The sequence below is a fragment of the Triturus cristatus genome, chromosome 3_1 (genome assembly GCF_964204655.1).
Source record: "Triturus cristatus chromosome 3_1, aTriCri1.1, whole genome shotgun sequence".
NCBI classification, from domain to species: Eukaryota; Metazoa; Chordata; class Amphibia; order Caudata; family Salamandridae; genus Triturus; species Triturus cristatus.
The window spans coordinates 365,150,048-365,171,241 of record NC_140583.1 but is presented as its reverse complement, the minus strand read 5'-3'; the positions used below and the strand labels follow the sequence as shown (position 1 = coordinate 365,171,241).

The following is a 21,194-nucleotide window of genomic DNA, read 5'->3' as shown; positions in this document are numbered from 1 at the left end:
TTGCGCAACTAAGGGCCAGATGAACAACCAAGGAATTTACGACTCGCAAATTGCGTTGCAATAGCGACTCGCAATTTGCGAGTCGCAAATTGGTATGTACAACAGTGTCAGCAACACTGATTGCGATTCCCAATGGGGTCGCGAATTGCATGCCTCATGCATATTCATGAGGCACTCGCAATTTACGACCCCATCGGAAATAGCTGGCCCTCCGAGGTATGATGGCCTGCTGGGCTAAGCAGATCTCCGTGTCTGGGACTGCTTTTAAATAAAGAAGTTTTTTTTAATGCAGCCCGTTTTCCTTAAAGTAAAACGGGATGCATTTAAAAAAAGAAAAATGAAATGGTTTTGTTTCATTTTTTAAGAGCAGGTAGTGGTTCCTAGGGGAGAGTAGTTGGCCTAATGGTTAGGGCGGTCGACCTCGAATCTGGGGAACTGGGTTTGAGTCTTGGCAGCGATGCTGAACATACTGTGATACCATCATACCATGCCTAACAAAACAAAATGAATGTAACGCAACTGGTGCTATGTAAAGCGCTCTGATACCCGATACCTTTGGGTCAAGTTCGCGCTATATAAAATTCGGTAAAATAAAAAAACTAAAAAAAACTTCCTGTACTGGAGGGTGCCGAGGGACTTGGCTGTATTGGTATCAGTCTTGATGGCTAAGAGGGCATTATTGATATGCTTGCCGAATAGTGTGTCCCCATCCTAAGCCGTTTCATAGATCATATACTGAACTTCAGGCCTAAATGAGATTGTCTTAACTCATCCTTGGAGTCTTAAAACTGATGCGCCCGATAGCTGTCAAAAGCCAGTGGGGGCAATGTCCATGGCACACTGCTTTACCTCTGTGGAGGTACACTTGCCAACCTACAATATTTTCCTGGCCTCCGATCTTCTATCTGCAGGTATTAGGTCGATGAGGGAACCAATATCCGACCACATTTGTCGATTACAATGGGCCAATATAACTAGGGAGTTGGCCCCACAAATGGTGATGGCGGACATGTAGGAAAACCTTAGGCCTATGTTATCTAAGGGTCGCCCTTCTTTGTCTGGCGGCGCCGATATAGTTGGAAAAGGGTTTTCAGAGCGCCGCTACACCACTTGAGAAATTACAGAATCTGGTTTAGGGTGTCCTGTCGGGCATGCAGGAGAATCCTATGGAGCCCTGTACTTTTTGTCAATACGAGGCAGGACAGCCTCCACTGTAGCAGGGGTTTTTCATGATTTTCACACTCGCTTGCCAGATGTAGTCTATAATAGGTATAGACCGAACTGCCTTCCTTGTTTGTTCCTTAAAGTCATAGAGGAAATAGTTGGGTCTGTTTGACAGAAATGGGGTGGTGAAACCATGACGTCGCCCTAAACATTAGGTTATGAAAACCTCAGATGTCTTCTGGAGGTGAATCGACAGGGTGCGGAGTGTGTGGTGACGCACTGGGTATGACGTAGTCATCCCAATCATTTGGTGGAGGCTGAGGTTCGGGAATCTTGCCTTCTTGTCCGTCATCATCAGATGATGATGGATCTTCCCTCAGTGGTACTGCAATGTGACAAACTAGCATCATTCTAGGACTGACAGGCGTAGGAAATTGTGGGGTATGTGGAGAAGCAGGTGGAGGTGGGACAATAGGTTGTTCTGCAGGAGGGTAAGAAAACCGTTTCCTATAATCCATAAGAATAGCCTGGAGATCCTGAACCAAAGATCTTGGAAATGGTACTGAGTCCTGTCTGAGTGGAGGATTAGAATAGTACCTGAACTCCTAATAATGCCTCCGAGGAGGAGGATTATACCCCTGATAGGAACGGCTTTAATCTTTGAAGTCGTCTTCTTCTGCACTTGACCTGGATCTCTGATGGGCTATGAGCTGTTCCGAAGAGGCTGCCATCACCCGACTCTTCTAAGTACAGTAGTTTACTTGGAGGCAGAGGTGACACCTTTGCTGGGTGAAGCAACCTCAGATCGCAGAGAGGTCTTTGATATTTTTGTAATTTTAATTTTCGACGACGGTGTCGTCGTCAGCGCAATATAGGTTTCATGGTTTGACGTTGTGGACATTGTGCCCTTCGTAGATGGAATCGTCAGGGACCGAGTAATCGTCGACAGAGCCATTGTTAACAGAGTCATGGTTGACGGAATCATCGTCAACGAAGTTGTCATCGACGATGATGGTGGTCATCGTCGACTGTGGTATCGCTCACAGGGACGTCGATGAGGTCTTCGTTGACGCTGTAATCCTTGTCTATGTGATGGGGGAGTCTATGGCTGCTGTTGTTCTTTTGACATCGATGGCTTTGAGAAGACAGTAGTCCCCGCTGTCCTCATTGACGATCTTGCTGTCTGCGGTGATGGTGCCGTCGACAGAGCTGTGGAAGAGGATTTATGCCTTGTCTTCAATGAATCTGAGCAGGAAGACTGAGGACAATCTTTAGCCTTGTTAGAAGGCATAGCTGGTTCAGACAATGTTGTTTCTGAGGAGAATTGTTTGTTTCTCCTAATTAGTGTCCTTAGTCTGGTGGAAAAGTTTAAGCAATTTTCTGCTCTGTTCAGAGGTTCCAGCCTGGGATCTTGATCTTTTGCGAGATCTTGAAGAGGCTTCCCTATCCTCCTCAGAAGATGACCTCTGAGTTTCTCCTTTTGAAGCCAAAAGAGAAGCTTCCCTCCCTGTCCCTCAAAGTCTTGGAGGAAAAGGTACAACACATTTTGCATTCCTTTACCTTGTGCTGAGAGTAGAGGCAATAAAGACGATTACCTTATGGGGTTCATCCACATGTAATCTTTTTTTTTCCCACAGAGCTTGCAGGGTCGAAAAAAGCCTGTTAGTGTCCGACAGTGTAGAAGTAGAAATAGTTCTGAATATTTTGATTGAAGAAAAAACTGAGCAGAGCTCAAGGAGACTCCCTTCACACACGACGTGTAGTGAAAATCTGAGGGACTCAGCCTATCTTGGGAGTGTTCTAGAGGGTGCTCGCACCTGATTGGTTATAAAACAAGTTTGGTCCTTTCTTTATAAAAAGGACATAGATAGGTTAGTAAACTGATGGCTTGATGCTTTATAGCCTATGATGGGTAACCATACTACTTTACTATGATACTGTGGGACACCACTTAGACGACGGGGAATTATTCAAGCATATTAAACTATGAGAAAAACAATACTGGATAAACATGAATAGCAAATAATTAGTGTGGTCTGCTAGGCATCTCAAATTTGTAACACATATTTAAGTTGTATATTATTATCAGAACAATCACTCCATCATACCCCTATGCGATCATAGAAAAGCCCTTCCTCAATCATCATTAAGTGATCCGGTATTCCTAACAAATCTATTCAAGATGTTCCCCCAAGTCTTCCCCTACCCGCTCGTCCCTCTGAGCCATTTTAATATAGACCTCTTCGGCTAACTCCCATTACATCGTATCTTCTGTATTCACACATTAATATTTGGGCCTCTTGAGGCCATATGGCCAATTGCTATAGTATATGTTTTTATATACTTTAAAATATATATATATAGATTGACAATGTCATATACCATTTGTTAAGGCACACATGTAAGAGGATACTGCTTATCTAAATCTTCTCTGCACTCAGGTGGGACTGCGACAGCCGAACCGAGATTTTGACGTATTTGCTCCCAAGGAGCTTAATGTCTCATTTGGGATCCACATTCACTTTCTGGAGGTCGAGGTTGGTGCCCATAACTAAGTTGCTCCTCTCAATAACTCCTGTTCATACTTTAAAGCCTTGCAATTGTAGTGAACATGCCTTAGACAATTAAGTCTCTTCCTGATCCTATATTGGTAAGGCGGAACAATGTTCTTGATTTTTCTGAACTAGAAAAAACATAAGGTACTCGAAAGAGACAAGAGTGTTCTGAACTTTAAAAAAAGTACAGTGTAACATAGGAAGGTGCATAGGAGAAGATGCTGCCCACTGGCTTGCTAATTTAGTGGCCCAATTTTTCCAGGTTTCCTGTTTTGGAAGTGGGTCACAATTATGAAAAAAACATTATCAGGTTAAATATTATATTGTGAAGACAAAAACAATTTACCCATGTAGTAGTTTTTGTAATATGGTTAATGAAAAAAGGCCTCCCATTTGGTGCATGTCGTAGTTCCCAGCCTTTGGGTAGAAATCCGGATTCCTTTTCAGGATGCACATTAAAAGTAGGTTGAAGCAACTCACATGATGCACCTTGTAGTTGATGGCATGCAGGCACACTTGCCCCAGCAGATGGCACTGCTACATCAATGGAAGTCTATTAAATAAAATTAAAAAAAGACAATGTAATAAGTAGTGTTGTAATTAAAATAAATATGAGCATCCTTAAAGCTGTAGTACACCCCAGAATGTAAATACATAAATGAAATTTACATGAGGAATCATTGTTTCTGTACATTAATATCAATAGCGCAGTGCAATACAATAATGTTTCTAACAACTTTTTTATACGAACTATACAAAAGTAGGACTTGTAAAACAGTTTACCTGTCTATTCAGCCATTTAGTGTCTATATTTGTAATATTACTTCATAATTAAAGGTTGCCTTAGTCAATAATAGACCTATAAAATCCATGGACCTATGGAATAACCAAATATTTGAGTTAAACACTATTTCTACCGACACTGATATGAATTTCAATGTTTTCAAGACACTCCCACATTATTAGCACCTTTCTATAATTTTCCCAAGAAAGCTGTCAGAAGTCCCCTCCAGTCAATAACGCCACTGAAGGTTTGTAGTCAGTTCGCTATTAGCTAAATAGGAGTCAACCCAAGAACAACACGAAGCAAACAATTGATGAAGGGTATGTGAGCGCCAACTAGCAAAAATGTCAGGAGGAGTTCATGTGAGTGGCACATGCAAGACTAGACAAACTTTCCAATGCACAGCACCAAAAAGAATGAGAGGTGGACGGTTTAGCAATTTTGATTTTTTTAAATTGTAAAGTTCACTGGTCCTGCTGAAAGCGTATACTCCAACATCAAACCCGATAAGGACGTAGAATCATGGTGGCAGAACTGAAATCATATTACAGCAGCTAAGAGAAAAGTGGAAACCTAAGCCTTTCACAGGGCAAGATGGAAGAGGATATGCAACCAAATGAGAAACTTTCTGCACCCCTTCGACAGCATGCCACAATGGAAAGCCTTGGAGGTGGGAGGAAAACTTCACAGGATGATAAGATCCAAGAAAGAACTGGGAAGGCCTGTGCAGAACAAGGATAATGAAACAGACAGAATAATGTACTCGGATGACTATACTTATTTTCACATACTCTAGGCCATCTATAGCTTCACCTTGGTTTAAATTATTTTTTATTTTTTATTTGTGTCACTGGTTGCATTTTTCTAGTTTCTTACCTTGTTGTTTACGAAATGAAGAGGACAACTTAATATATATCTGGCAATGTGGTTAGACAGTTTTCTCCATCATATTCACTTGGGCAAGGATGATGAGCGGTCATGCACTTAAATGATGAGATGTCACTAACAAGCTGGAAAGTGCAAGATGAAATGAAGCAGTTTGCACCAAACGATCTGTGGCGATTAATGACAGCTGAATGCCACTCACTGCACTGGTTGTCTTGAGAGTGTCTCTTTATCAAAGGATTGTGTTCTGTGAACTAGAATAAACCAACTGATCCTACACTTTGTTTCACTTTTGGTCTAATATAAAACCTGTTTAATGAGAACTGTAGCAAAAATAATAAACAAAATCTCATTTTTCCATGATAGTATTGCATTCGTACTAAGCTCAACGTCAGATGTGTTTTTTTACTTCATTTTGTGCAAGAATAATTATGTTGTTAAGTGGACTGGACCAATTAGAATACTGGAGTTTATAAAGGAAAGCTCATTTTCTGTACCTTCAAGTATAGTTCAACTAACAAAACAAGAAAGTCACTTTCTTAAAGACAAACTTGAAGAACGCAGAAAGATTCCACAAACTGTAGCGGCGCGCCGATTGCGACCGCTTCGGGTCATGATTTCATTTGGCCTGAGAGTAGTAATAGTTTTTAAATAACTACTCTACAGCGCCCGACCCTGGCTGCCGGCTCAGCTGTGACCCACCTATCTCACTGTGTGTGCCTCAGCCTTGCCCAGTGGCGACCGCGGACGTGCGCCGAGTCAGCTGACTGTTGACTCGTAATTTTAATTACGCACTGCAGCTGAGAAGACTCTCCATCTTCTCTAGGGGTGGGCGGAATTTGCGAAATTCACTTTCGCAAATTATCGCGAAAATGTTAAAAATCTCCGCAAACACGCGGAAATATCGCGAAGACGCGGAAGTTTTTATCCCGCCCATTCACGGTATTTTCTGCGTGGTCGCGGCTCGCCAACTTACCCATGCAGTTGCTCGCGGGCGCGGCCATCTTGTTTTCACTTGTCTCGCGGTGCATGATCACGAGAAGACGTGATCGCGCGACGCATGACGTTACTGCGGGCAAGATCTGTCGCGAGATAGCGCAAATGGCTACCAACAATCCAACATCTAGTGGAGAACGCGACCGGATCGGGAAAACTTGTCGGCGAACACGGGGATTCAGGTAAGACGATTGCGCGCACGCGAGAATGTATTATTTTACAGCGCGAGCAAGAAACAAATTATCGCTAAGCTGCGGAATGCGGAAATTTTGACATTTTCGCACTTTCCGCGGAACGCGAAAATGCCAAATTATCGCAATTTCCGCGAACGGAACGGAATTTTGGCCCAGGCCTAATCTTCTCAGCTGCTGTGTGTAATTAAAATTACGAATTTTGCGTTGTTGGGGGCCTCACGTTACCAATCCTTTTTTTCTCTCCATTCTTTGTATTGTAGTTCTGTATTTTACCTTGTAAATTCAGAACTAGAAGAACCAAAAAACAAAACTCAACTGGGTGAGCTATGCACACATGAATGGGATTGAAAACCGTGTTTCAAATAGAAGAGGTGCAACAGCTTTAGGTGCCATTCAAGCTTCCCTGCATAGAACAGCTGTATTATGAGCAGTAGGCGCTCCAGCTTCCTTGACGGAAGTATGACAATTTGCAGCGTGCACTGATAATCCTTGTGCACACCAATAATCTATAGCATGGGAGCAGCTCCATGTTGCTCTCTCACCTGAGTGCTTCTCTTTCTCTCCCACGCTCCGTGTTGTTCTCATTCGTTTGTAAAATCCTTTCGATTCCACAGTATTCCTCCCCCTTGTGTGCTACTTTTCCCCTCCCCATCTCATCCCCCCCACAACTGCACCTCCAATTCCCCCACCCCTCAGTCCTATGTTTTTAATGTTATACTTTACCGATTCCTTTCGTAAAAATAAACTAACATTGGCATAGCCAATAGGTCTCGCCTTTGGGACCTTATAAGTGTTTAACCACACAACAGTGGATGTTGTTGCACCAAGGATATTGTGCTGCATAACTAAATACTCATAAGGCCCCAGAAGCGAGACCTATTGGCTATGCCAATGCTTGTTTATTTCTCTTTTTACATTGTTTAGCACTGAGAAGCAAACCAAGGCTATTTTGCGCTATTAAGAAAAACCTGAAGTAAACAATGGCCGTTCCTTTCAGCAAGATATTCTACTGATGCTTGGTAATGTACGTGCATAAAATCCAAGAATTTCATTTGTGAACAGGTTCTTTCAGTCCTTTTGTTCCTGTGAGGCATAGCTGATTAGATGAGCAATGTACTGAATGTAAGAGAGGCATCCAGCACATGCAATGTTTCTTTCTGTATTTTATACAGATAACTGTTCAGATTCGATAATAAAATAGCACATGGCAATGACAGAGCCCAAAAGTAATTTTTGGAGCATATAAAACGCTTGTGAGGCAGCAGTGTTTGTTGATACGGTAAGCGGGCGGGCGCTAGCAGCCGACGATGTCAGTGTTCTTAGACTGACTGTGCTGATGAGCGGCTAGAGATGAACGAGCCTGCAATCACGTCACCTGCATGCAAATGTAAGGGACACGGAGCAGGCTTCGGGAGGACATTCAAAAAGGATGAAAAAAAGAAGACAAGCACTGCATAATCACGCAGGGGTGCCATAGTAATGAAAATAAAGTAACATTAAAGAACTTCTCTGTCTGTCCAAGAAGCACCGGTGGGGCGGGCGGGTGGGCGCTAGCAGTGGGAGAGGTCAGTGTTCTTAGACTGACTGTGCCGATGTGCGGCCGGAGATGAACGAGTCTGCAATCACGTCACCTTCATGCAAATGTAAGGGACACAAGGACATTCAACAAGCACTTAAGTGAAAGCTCATTGAGACACGCAAGGCTTAATGAGCCTTGACTCACATGGCGGCTGCGCGCGTGCACGCTCGCGTGAACGCAAGCGCTAGGCCACCAAAAGCCTGTGGCAGCACTTTGAAATACCCACACACTAAATTACTCGCAGAGCAAGCGCATGCTCTGGCTCAGCGAGACCTAAAAAAAAGAGGCACTTGCGTCAATTTGGAAGCGTGCATGCATGGTTATGCACACGGCGCTTGCATAATGACATATTACATCACGTATGCGCTATCGCACCTTCTTTCTTCTCTTTGTTGCTGCTGCTGTAAAGAGTACAGCATGATGGATTGGTAGAGCCAATAGGCCTCAAAGACCAAACCTATTGGATTTGATTGAATCCTAGAGGGGGATCCAGGGGGCCCAGTGGGCAAAGGCTGGCTGAGGCAGGAATAAAGTTGTTTTTCTGCCGCCCACCCTGCAACACTACTAAAGGTTGAGATGAGAATGTTGTTGGGTCCTCGCATCCTGTTTGGGCCGGGTCCCACGTGGGACAGAGAGGCACTGAAGTCCACACTGTGAAGGTCTGCATCTGCGCATCATTAATAGCCAGGGAGGAGTATGGGGGCCCACTCGGCAAAGCCTGACTATAGCACTCGGTTGTTAATTGGCTTTTCTGTTGATCCGTCCGGCAACAAATCAATGTGTCCAACCAGGCTCTGGCTGCGCAGTCCTGTGTCTTCCTGCCTCAGCCTGTGCCCCTGTCCGACCCAGGCGTATGTCTACCTTATGTGCACAGAACAGTACTGCCTCTGAAAAACGTGTTTAATATCATGGTTACACATTCGTTTAACAGTATGATCTGGTTACAAGGGCTCAAGTGCTCTTCAATTTCTGGTGCTTTGCAGTAGTTTTAAAACCTTGTTAGGGTTTCTTGTTGCTCAAATGGTTGTAATTTCTGATATTTATATGTTTCACTTGTCGTCTTTGCTTAATTTTGCTCACAAGAAAGTGTCGCTCATAGTTGTTGAAATGTCACTCATAATTATACTAAAATTATGAAACTGTCACACATAGCAATCTGAAAACTTGGCAGCTATGCCTGTGTTGATGTTGTATACTCTTCACCCAATGCGAACACAGGAAGTAGTCTTTTAGGTTTAAAACATTTTCTACTACTGTGTACATCAGCACATATATAACAAAGCATTGTGAACATCAACATTTATGGTATTACATGAGTGCTTCCATCAGTCAAATGCTGTCCTAACTTAGTGGAGATATATATATATATATATATATATATATATATATATATATATATATCCTACTGGCGGTCACCAGTAGGTAGTTATAGTTAGGACCTAGTTTCGATAAGAAAAGCGTTTTTTCTTCCCAAGAACTTTGGGGTCGTTTGACGAATCTTCGCAAAATTTTCAAAACTAGTGGCGCGCTCCGGTCAGCTCCTGTCTTGAAAGTTTCGGGGGGATTCGTCAAGCGGGGGCCGAGAAAAAGGCGAGTCCCAAAACGCGTTTTCCTCATGTAATTTTCCATAGGAAAATTTAGACAAAGCTACAGCCCGAACTGCTTAACGGAATTACACCAAATTTGGCAAAAAGGTAGCCCTTGGTTCAGAATGAGTCCTTTTTGTTAAATGGTGTAAATCCGTTCAGTAGTTCCGGTGAAGTTATAAAAAGAAAAAGTTTTGATATCTATGGCCGCGGTGGTTTCGCGAACCCTCCCAAGCACGAGCTTCATTCTCATTGGCTGTCAACACTCCAAACCAGGAACTGTTAGCAGCCACCTTGTGACTCGGTAGAACCGAGTCACAAAAAAACTGTAGAAAAAAGATTAAAAATGAAGAAAAGGGGGCAGGGTAGAAACCCCCTGACCCCCTAGGTTTGGCCCACAAGGACCCCCAGGGACAAAAAAAAAAAAAAAATATATATATATATATATATATATATATATATATATATATATATATATTTATATATATATATTTATATATTTATTTATTTTTAAACGGTAGAAGTCACGTTGGGGTCGCGACTCCTGCCGAGAACATTTTTAAAAAAGTAGCACGGACTGTTGTTTTTAAAAAGCCCCCGGGTGGGCCATTTTAAATTTAAATATGGGGGTCCGTTGCAATCCCCTGGGGACCACCACCTCCCTGGGGCAATGAAATGGAGAGAGGGAGGCCACGGGGCTCCCCTCCTGGAGCCCTCTATGGCCCTGGGGACCGCCACCCCCCAGGGCCGGCTCCTGAGGTGTGCTGGGGTGCCCACCCCCTGGACACTGCTATTTGCTTCCCGCCCTGCCATAGCAAACTCCTAAATTGCTTCATGGAAACGAGAGCAGGGAAACCTGCTCTCGCTTCTACGAAGCAAAGTAGGATTGTTTTTCCACAAGGGGAGCTGCATGTCAGCAGCTCCTCTTGTGGAAAAGCAATGTCGGCTCCCGCAGGAGGTGGGCAGCCGGCAGGACCGTGGGGGCATTGGTGTTCCCCCCACGGTCCCCAACTGTGAGGGAATGACCCAAGGGATGGGGTCCCCGGGGCCAAAAATGGCCCGGGAGGGGGCCACGTGGTACCCCTCCCTTTAAAACAAAAAAAGAATAAGATTTTGGCATGTCCCGGGGGATGAGGTCCCGGGGCGAATATAAATTATTGGTAGTAGACTTTTTTTTTGCCAAAAGTTTGAAGTCGCGACTCTAGAGCGGCACTCAGTGCGGCCACTGGTGTGAACGTGAGGGGTGCGTGGCTCGCAGCGCAGCCCTCTGGTGTGAACGCGAGAGGTGCGTGGCTCCCTGGTGTGAACGCTAGGGGTGCGCGGCTCCCAGCGCGGCCCCCTGGTGTGAACACGAGGGGTGTGCAGGCCCCTGGTGTGAAAAGCGAGTGGTGCGCGACTCCAAGCAAAAATAATGAAGATTTTTTTTTATATAAACCTAGGTTATATGTTGTGTTATTGAGTGGCTCTAAAAAGAGCCCTTGTTTTCATTGGGAGATTTTGTAGCTACATGTAAGTGCGGATGCAGAGCTTCAGGTTGTTGAGAAACACTCTGTTGCCTTCATTAATGAAGTGTACTCCGTTACTTCTGTAAATGCCATCCATATTGAAACGAAGATTGTTGTTATAGATGGAGCCCATACTCTGAGGTAAGCAGAAACAGCTTTATTGAATTTTTTTCTAGCTTTCTCAATCTGAGGACAAAATTGTTTGGACCAGTTCCATTTCTGTCTTTGGCATATGTTAGAGAATACAAAGACAGTTTGGGGAAAAAGCAACATCAATCCTGCAGAGGTGTCCATTAGCAATTCCAGACCTACCCCAGTCAATGTGTATAGGTCATTGCCACCACAGTGCACAATCATGAGGTCAGGGGCTTGGAGATGAAAAAAGGTTTCAACCAAAGGCATTAATTGTTGCCACTTTAATCCTCTCTGCCCAATCCATTTTATGTCTACATTTTGCACAGCTAGGTTTTTGTCAATACCTCTGTGTTCAGCATACCTTTGGCACCAGAATACATAGCTGTGCCCAATAATCCACACAGAAAGCATCTTGAAGGGATGTCTGTAGGAAATCAAAAGATGTCTGTAGCTGAGGTAGTCAGTTGGTAGAATGAGAGGAATCTAAAATGGTGGAGAAGATGTTGTTTTGTAGAAAGAAGAGAATTGATTGGCTGTTTAAGATCATTGTACATTCAAAAATAGGGTACATTTTACTTTCTTTAAAAAGCAAGTTTCTTATTGGTTAGTAAAAAATGTTTGAAAAGTACAGTAGAAAGGATAAGGTCATGTTCTGCTAAGGCAACCACACCTGCTGTTTCCATTTGCAACATTGTGTGGTGAACTTGAAAATATGGTGAACTTTGACCTGTCAGTTAAGTTGAATGTTGCATGAGCTGTTGCTATGGAAACTGGCATTAAGCAGAAGGGGTGAAGAAGTCAGTTGATAAGAGTTATTATTTGTAACCAATGGAAATGTGTTTCAAAATTTGAAAAACTCTGGGAAGCAATGTCATTTGTTGCTTATGTGTACTAGTATGGAAAAAGAGACGGAAACCATGCCATTACTGGTTCAACCTTCCTGAGTCTGGTACATTATATTGACTGTGTGTAAAATCCTGTCTGAGTGTGTGAGATGTTTTATTCAACAGATTTATTTGCAAGGTGAGTTATACATTTTTGAGGTTTATTTAAAAAAAGATTTGACATTATTTAAAACTGTTGTTTGAAATATATTATTAAATGTAGAGGTGTATATTGGAATTTGTTTCATTGTGCTTGAATATTGTCTGTACAGTAATATGTGTATTTTTAAGATTTTTAAATGATTTTACTAATTAAGCTTGTTTTTTAAGTCCGTTCAAAGGTATAGTTGAATGATGTCACATATTTTTTAAGATAGTTGGATGAAGATGCGGTACAAATGTGTAGTTTGAAAGATGTTCATATAAGGTTTAGTTTATTGGCCTTAATTTTTTCTTCTCCCTACAAAAGGAATAGTTGAATGATACTGCATAATTATAGACACTTTGGTAAAGATGCAGCACAACTGTGCTGTTTGAAAGATGATTATATAAGGTGTTAATAATTAGGTTTCTGTTATTAGTTTGTACAGAAGGTCAAGTTAAATGATGCCATATGTTTTAAGATAGAATGGTGAAATAAGGTGTTGTTAATTATGCTTCTTTTTGTAGTCTGAGCAAAGGTATAGTTGAATGATGCCACATAATTTTAGATACAAAGGTGAAGATGTATAATAAAAGTGTGGTTTTAGAAATGCTCATAAAAGGTGTTGTTAATTACCCTTCTTTCTTAAGTCTGTTGAGAGGAATAGTTTGATGATGTCGCATATTTGTATATTAAATGGTCAAGATGTAGGTCAAAAGTAAACCACCACATATTACCCTTTCTGGTATGTTGTAGTTATCTACTTAAATCTTAAATAGGTAGTTTGTAATGACTCATCTATGTGTTCAGAATCTATTTATACAGTTGTATGTATGCTTACTGAACTATTGAGAGGTGTCTGAGCGATTACAGGAGTGCAAAGGTAGTGAATATGTGTTTTTAAAACTACATGAGTAATGATTTACGGATTCCATATTGTGGAATAACCCAGTTAGTATCCAAGCACTACCCATGCACTCATGCAATGACCCAGGCACTAACCGATGCACTGCTACAATCCCTTGAGCACTACCTATACAGTTCAGTAATCTCCCTGTTACTACCTATGCACTCCTCCAATCACCTCGCTAGTCCCATGTCCTTATTCAAACATTGTGCCAAAACCCAAGCACTTATAAGTTCAGTATGCACTCTCCTTGCAGTACCCTAATCATCCAGTCACTACCCATGTAGTCATGCAATGACCCAGGCACTAACTCATGCACTTCTACAATCCCTTGAGCACTATCTATACAGTTCAGTAATCTCCCTGTTACTACCTATGCACTCTTCCAAGCACATATCCAGTCCCATGTCCATATCCAATCACTGTGCCAAAACCCAAGCACTTATAAATTCAGTATGCACTCTCCTTGCAGTACCCTAATCATCCAGTCACTACCCATGTACTCATGCAATGACCCAGGCTCTAACTCTTCCACTTCTATAATCCCTTGTCTACTACCCATACAGTTCTCTAAACACCTAAACAGTACTCCTTCACTCCTCTAATAATCCAGATAGTACCCAAATAGTGCAGCAAACCTAATGTGATTTCAAAACAAAGCATTTCATTAATTATTTTAGAACATGTTTGTTTAGTAATAGAAAAGTATATTTCTATATAGTTATATTAATAATATTTTTTTTGTAATCTCTTTTTAGATATTCTTCATCATCATTAAAAAAGACTTGCCATGACCAAAAAAGCAGTAAAGAGGAAACAAGAAAAAGTATTATTTAAATAAAAGACAACAGCAAGAATTAGATGAATTACAACATGTGGAAAAAAAGAAAAATTCTTGCGGTAAGAGAACAAAAGAATATATTAAAAGACTTTCAAGGACTAGAAACAATTTGCACAATGTCGAAAGTAGAAAGAATACCTTAAAAACAAAAAGAATGAAATGAAAAAAAGGACAAATTAATGGCAAATCACGTTCTGAAAAAACAATCTATGGTACAAGAAGGAAGAATCAATTTGTTGAAATAAGGAAACAAATGTTTCACAATAGAGTAGTACAAAATTTGATAAAAGATGGGAAGAAATATAAAAAAAAATCAGCATTTTATAAAAAGAAAAAACAGATTGAAACTATTGTTGAAAAAGCTTTTGAATTAAAAAGGAAATTATTCATATTAGTTTTAAGCAGAATGCGATCATTAGATAAGCCAATACGTTTTATGAAGACGAAAAGTAAAAAGAATAAACTAATTAACAGAACTAACTTTTGTGACATTTATTTGGGTGAATGGAAGCACACTTCAAGTCCAGAGCCTTTTTTTAATGAAGAGAGCTATTTTCAAACCAATACATTAGTGCACGCAGTTGATACCAATCAGATGTAAAAAAAGTTTGTGATGAAATTTTGTTACTTTGGTCCTGAACAAGAGTGTAGACAAAGTGAGACATTGATAGAAGTAGGTGTTGAAGAAGACGTGGAACATAGTAGTACTGAGAAGTTTGAAGAAGAAATGCCGAGGTTTAAGGTAATTTGTTGTGTAAGACCAAATTATGTTTGTATTTGTTGTCGATTAACTCACTATAAAAATCAGCCTAGGAATCTTGCTCTTGTTGATCTGCAACTTATTTGTTGGTAGAAGATTGCTTTGATTTGGGTAGTGACCAATGTATTTGTAAATATTGTTATAACAAATCAGAGGACAACACAATCCCAGCTAGAGCTGTACATAATAACCTAGAGTTGGTAGCCATTTCTCCAGAACTGGTAGATTTAAACACGTATGAGTCTATTCTGATTCAATCTGTGCACCCGTTTCAGTCTATTTTTCTTATGGAGCCTAAAACAGGTAAGTTACCTCCCACAGATTTACAGAGAGGATTAAAAGGAAGAGTTGTATATTTACCTTTAGATTTAAAGAAAAATATTGAAACTATTGGTGTAGAGAAAAAGGAAACTGAACTTGTAGGTAATCTAGTTAATGGTGTTCCTACGAAGAGTCGGAAAATATGGCAAGAATTAGTAGACGTCAGCAAAGTGCAAAAGGCAACGTTATATCTCATAAAAAACAATGATTACTACAAAAATGTGTATGTGGAAGAAGAAAAACTTTTAGGAGATGATTGCGAAATGTCAAGTGGCCAAATTGAAAAAGTGGACATGTCCAAAAGTGAAGAAATGTATGAACATTATAGTGTACATCCTTTACATTCCAAAGAAGTGATGGTAAATACTATTGAATTATTCCAAATGAAGAAAGCGAAGGGAACGCCCATGAGTGTTTGGGAAAAAAGTTTGGAAGCTCGTTGTTTTCCACAGCTCTTCCCAACTGGAAAAGGTGAACGATATGACGAACGACCAGTACAGATTCCCGCATCAGAATATCTGACAACAAGATTGTACTCCGAAGATCCAAGATTTCGACAATGTATCTCATATATATTTCATCTTTGGTTTGAAAGTGACTTGTCTGGACATTCATATGCAGTCAACCACATATTAAAAACAGGAGTTCATCTTCAAAATATTTCTGCAAAGGAACTCATGGACAAAGTACATGAGAGAGATGATCATTTAGAATGTCAATTGATTAATTTGATGGCATGTCAGCGTGGTACTAATGAGTATTGGTATCGTCGTCATGGAGAACTTAAATGCATGTTAAGGAACTTAGGAACTCCTACGTGGTTTGTTACGCTAAGCTGTGCTGAATACGCATGGGATGATTTACTTGTATTTCTTCGAGAAGCAAATTCAAATATTAACAAGCATTTGCAATGCAATAGGTCTCGCATTGCAAGAGTTTGAGCTATTGGCATTGTAAATAACAACGCCTTTTATTTATGTGTTTTAAAAACCTGCAAGTTGTGCGTAAATACGTATTTTGTAATTAAAGTCCTCACATAGGAGAAGCAAGGCTGGCAGCAAAAGAGGCACATTTTTGCCGGCCTTGCTTCTCGTAATCAACGACTACAAGTACAAAATGCGTGTTTGCTCACCACTTTCAGGTCTTTAAAATACATAAATAAAAGGCATTGTCATGTTGACTTTTGTTTTGAAGTAGTCCAGACCATGTATGTTATCTCTGCATTTACATTTACTGAATGTTGAATTTTTTTTTGTAAATCAGACAGATTATGTCGCTTAATGGGATAGGTGCTCCTTTCAAAAATAAATTTGGCATTTAGCGACTGGTACTGTGGAATCATCTGCTTTGCTAATGGTTTAACATTCGTTTTTGATAAGCAGAAACATATAAGTGGGTTGCTTCTGCTAAGCATTGACACATTCCACAGCGAATCACAACAAAGAGTGTAACACATATTACACACTCTTCCGTTTGCTGTTCTTTATGTATGTATTTCACCTACTATATTAAATCAGCATGTCTGTGTTTGAAAAACCAACCTTAGCTCCCACAAATTAAACATGTAATCAAAAAGTACATAATGAGGTAATGCCATTCTTAGCTCATGTCACCTGAATTTGTGGAGGAGGGCAGGTGTGGTGAAAAAGTGTGGCCAGAAAGAACAGTGACTAGATTAAGGAAGTAAAAATAGTGCCTCGAAGATGCTTGTATCTAATCGGAGGTGGTATCAATGGAGCAGTAGCAAATTGGGCGTAGAACAACAGGGCTGTTAATGTTTTTATCTTTTGGAGATGGACAAGACATAATGGGTGCAACTGATGCATTTTACCAATATTACCAAAGTCCATGTCAGTGCACAGCACAAATGTGTGTGGTTGGCAAACTCTCAGGGACCATGAACACGTCATTTGAAGTTGCTACGATTTGCACATGAAGCCCCTTATTTTAGAACTTGATACACAAAGTGTCTGGACTGTTTTCTGCTCCCGCGCGGAATGCCTAAGACAATACATGCCGATATAAAGACATAGGAAGGGGGAGGCGAGGCAGGTAAAAGAAGCAAGGATATGAGTGGAAGACATAGGAAGAGGGAGGCGAGGCCGGGTAAAAGAAGCAAGAATATGAGTGGAAGACATAGGAAGGGGAGGAGAGGCAGGGAAAAGAAGCAAGGATAAGAGTGGAAGACGTAGGAAGGGGGAGGTGAGGCAGGCAGGGTAAAATAAGCAAGGACAGGAGCAGAAGACACAGGAGGGGGGGCGAGACAAGGTAAAGAGGCAAGGACAGGAATGGTGCACATAGGGCATGCACAGGGAAGGGGGGGCGAGGCAGGCTGAAAGAAGCAAGGATATGAGTGGAAGACATAGGAAGGGGAGGCGAAGCAGGGTAAAAGAAGCAAGGATATGAGTGGGAGACACAGGACAAGCACTGGGAAGATGACGAAATGAGAAATAGCTCGGTATTTAGAGGCAGTGTGTCTGCATAGACTCAAATTAATCGGACCAGCCTGCAAACGCTGAAAACAAACTGATCCATAGAATAATTTTGCCTTAATCTGTGAAAAGGGTTCCCAAAGCAAGAATAACGTAAACAGTTACATCTTTATCTCAGAAAATGGAAGAAACCGGAGGCAAAAAAGTAAATCCCCTAAATATATAAATTCGCTGCTTTCCAAGAAGAAAGTGCTTTCTGATTTAAAGAATGAAATAAAGAAACCTCTGTGAATACTGCAGCAAGCTGAACTAGCCCTGTGGTGGGGGAGGGACAGTTGTGAGAGGCGCCATGAGGAACCAATCTCTCGGCATGCGGGGTCGGGGAAGCGCATTCCAGGCGGGGGAGCGGACCCTTTGAAGTATGATGCCGAGGCTGTGGCTACACATGCACGCGCCAGTGGGCTGAAACGCTTCCCCAAACGGATTGCATGGCGGCACGATGCACGTGATTGTGCGCATGCTCGCCATGCAATCCACTTTTGGGAGTACTTTGAAATGCCCCTCTTACTAGAGTCTCGCATAGCGATTGCGTAAACGCAATAGCTAGGCGAGACCTAAAAATATTGAATTCAAGACACCTGAATAACTGTGTTAGTTGGATCCTGTAAATTTGTGCAGTTATTTTAATCATAGGTTTCAAGCTATGATGTCTTTTATCTGCAATAAAAACAACCCACCTCTTGGAGAAGTTATTGATTTCTTTAGGAGAAAGGAGTATCAAGCTAGAGGTGCTCCTCATATACATATGCTTTTATGGATCAAGGATGCACCCAAATTTGGAACGGATTCAGATGAGACTGTTTTATCTTTTATTGAAGACTATGTTACATGTGCTGTACCAAAAACAAGAGAAGAAAACAGCTTAAGACGACACGTTTTACTGTTTCAAAGTGATCGATGTGGCAAATACTGTCGACGGAAATATAAGTCGAAGTAAAAGTTTTATACCAAATGTAGTTTTGGATTTCCACATCGAGTAATATCGAAAGGAAGAGGCAACAGTTTCATGTCAGCAGTGAGGCATATTATCACTAGAAAATCCTCAAAAAACACTTACAATTTAAAAAGAAGTGAACAATCAAAGTATATTAATGATTATAATCCAGTTATTTTGTCAATGTGGAATGCGAATATGGATATCCAGTATGTTGCGGATAATTCCATTGCTGTAGCTAGGTATGTAACGTCATACATAACAAAATCTGAAAAGACAGAGTTGAAAGAAATGTGGGAAGAAATTTCCCATGAGAAGACTCTTAGTAAGAAATTGTACAACTTTAGTTTGAAGATGCTGTCCCATCAAGAGATTGAATCCTACGAATGTTCGGATCAGTTGTCCTCTGCAAGTTTATATTCAAAATCAAGAGGAATCATTTGGGTTAGTCTAGGTCTTGCTGCAACGCGAAATCAAGTACTTAAATCTATACAAGAAATCAAATATTTAGCATTAAATGAACCGGAAAGCACAGATATTTTTAAAACAAACATGTTGGATACGTACTATCCAAATAGAAGTCCCCATCTTGAAAACATATGTCTCTATGAAGTGCTACAATATTACATTTTAAGAGAAATATTACAGAGAACATAAATGAAGAAAAATATGCAGTGATTGGTTCAGAAGGATGTTTGGTGAAACATAGTAAAGGAAATCTGATTAATCACAGGAAACTGAGTTGTTATACGCCTGATATTTTACTATTTAGCACTTCTGCAACTCTTCAAGCCTTGGCGTACTGAAATGAAATTACTTGGAGATTTTCAGTGCTATGAAGATTCTTTTATGTATGTAGAGATAGCATTGAATGCACAGTTTTTCAAAATTATCTCCAAATGTTAAACGAAGAAATTGAACATGAAGCTAGTATTGCAGTTGAGATTGCTAGAGACAGTTCTCAAGATAGTCAAAGTTCTGCTCCACTCAGTCAAGATCCACTAGGAGAACCAATTCTTGAAAATGAAGCAGCAATTGCTATGAGTGTAGTATAAACAGCAATGCATCAAACTCACCAGGATATTATGGCGTTGGGAAACTTAGAAGAGCAACTAAATATTGAAAAGAAAGAAATATATCAGCAAGTTGCACAACAGATCGACCATGGTTTACTTCATGAAAATAAAGAATGCAACTGTACATCATTTCAACCTATCAGAATGTATATCAGTGGTCAAGTTGGTACAGGAAAAAGTTTCTTAATTAAAGTTTTAACCAGTTATTTACAGAAAACCACTGAATCTCATTTATCTTGTGTTGTAACTGCTCCAACTGGGTTAGCAGCACACAACATTAAAGGAATTACATTACATCGCTTACTAATGCTACCTGTTGAACATGAAAACAAGTTGGAATATCACAAGCTTGTTTGGAAGTTTCAAGAGTACTAAAGAAAATGAAACATCTGATTATTGATGAGGGGAGCATGGTCTCAAACTTAATGCTTGCCTTTGTGCATTTAGGAATGCAGCAAATTTTAAAAACAGAATACGATGTGTTATTTGGATCTACTGCAACTTACTCCTGTAAAAGGGCAACCAGTTTTTAAAACACTTGTGCATGAAGATACCAGAAAATCTTTGGGAAGTATTGGAAATGTGAACATTTGGTCATATTTTGAATACAAAGACCTTGCATTCTTCAAGATGTAAGAATTGATGTATTGAAAGAACATGGCAAAGCAGCTTTGCAAAGTTGACTACTTACAAACATGTTTCCAAATGAAAATGTTGCTCCGGAAATAATATATAAATTAATAACAAAATTGGATTCATTGGAAAAATCTATATCTAAGACTGCTGGTTTAGAAAAGAATTTATATGTATGTGAAAAGTGTTGGGTAATTTTACGACGTAATTTGGATGTGGAAAAAGGTTTAGTGAATGGAGCAATGGGAAAAGTTGTTGATTTTGTTAATGATCAGAGATAGAGATGAAATTGAATTTATGAAGATTACATTTGATCAGATTGAAGAGGTAAAATAGATTGGACGTTGCTCTGTTCGTTTTTTGCTTGTTAAAGATTTGTATGTTTGTAGAAAACAGCTTCCTCTTTCTTTAGCATATGCGGTGACCATTCATAAATCTCAATGTTTAAGTGTTTAAGGTTTAAGTTTAGACACTGCTTTGGTAAACATTGGAAGTACCGTGTTTAAAGAGGGAATGGCATATGTTGCATTGTACCGAGTCAGAACTTTATCTGGATTGTATTTGATTGATTTTGATGAGAGAAAGATTAGAGCAGATGCAAATTGTGTAAGAGAGTATAATCGGTTAAGAAGATTGTATGCTCCGAACTCAGGTGAATATCCTGTATATGAAAAGCGTGTAGTAGGTCGAAAACGAATATATGAGAAACTCTGTAGTGAGATTGGAAAGAAGAAAAAAAAAAATATCAAGAGAATTTTGACATTCCAAACAAAAAGAAAAAGGACACTGTTGAAGACATTGTAGGATATTACTTAGAAAAT

General features: G+C 40.3%; 1 protein-coding gene across 4 annotated transcripts in view; it reads right to left on the bottom strand.

Moving 5' to 3' along the window:
* The window catches only part of NEDD4 (NEDD4 E3 ubiquitin protein ligase), a 1,922,401-nt gene that overhangs the window by 776,756 nt on the left and 1,124,451 nt on the right, over positions 1–21,194 (bottom strand). For all 4 annotated transcript variants that reach the window (XM_085644133.1, XM_085644134.1, XM_085644131.1 and 1 more), the window contains one exon: positions 4,066–4,272. In XM_085644133.1, the coding sequence (XP_085500259.1) occupies positions 4,066–4,272 (207 nt within the window). The remainder of the gene's footprint in view (positions 1–4,065; positions 4,273–21,194) is intronic.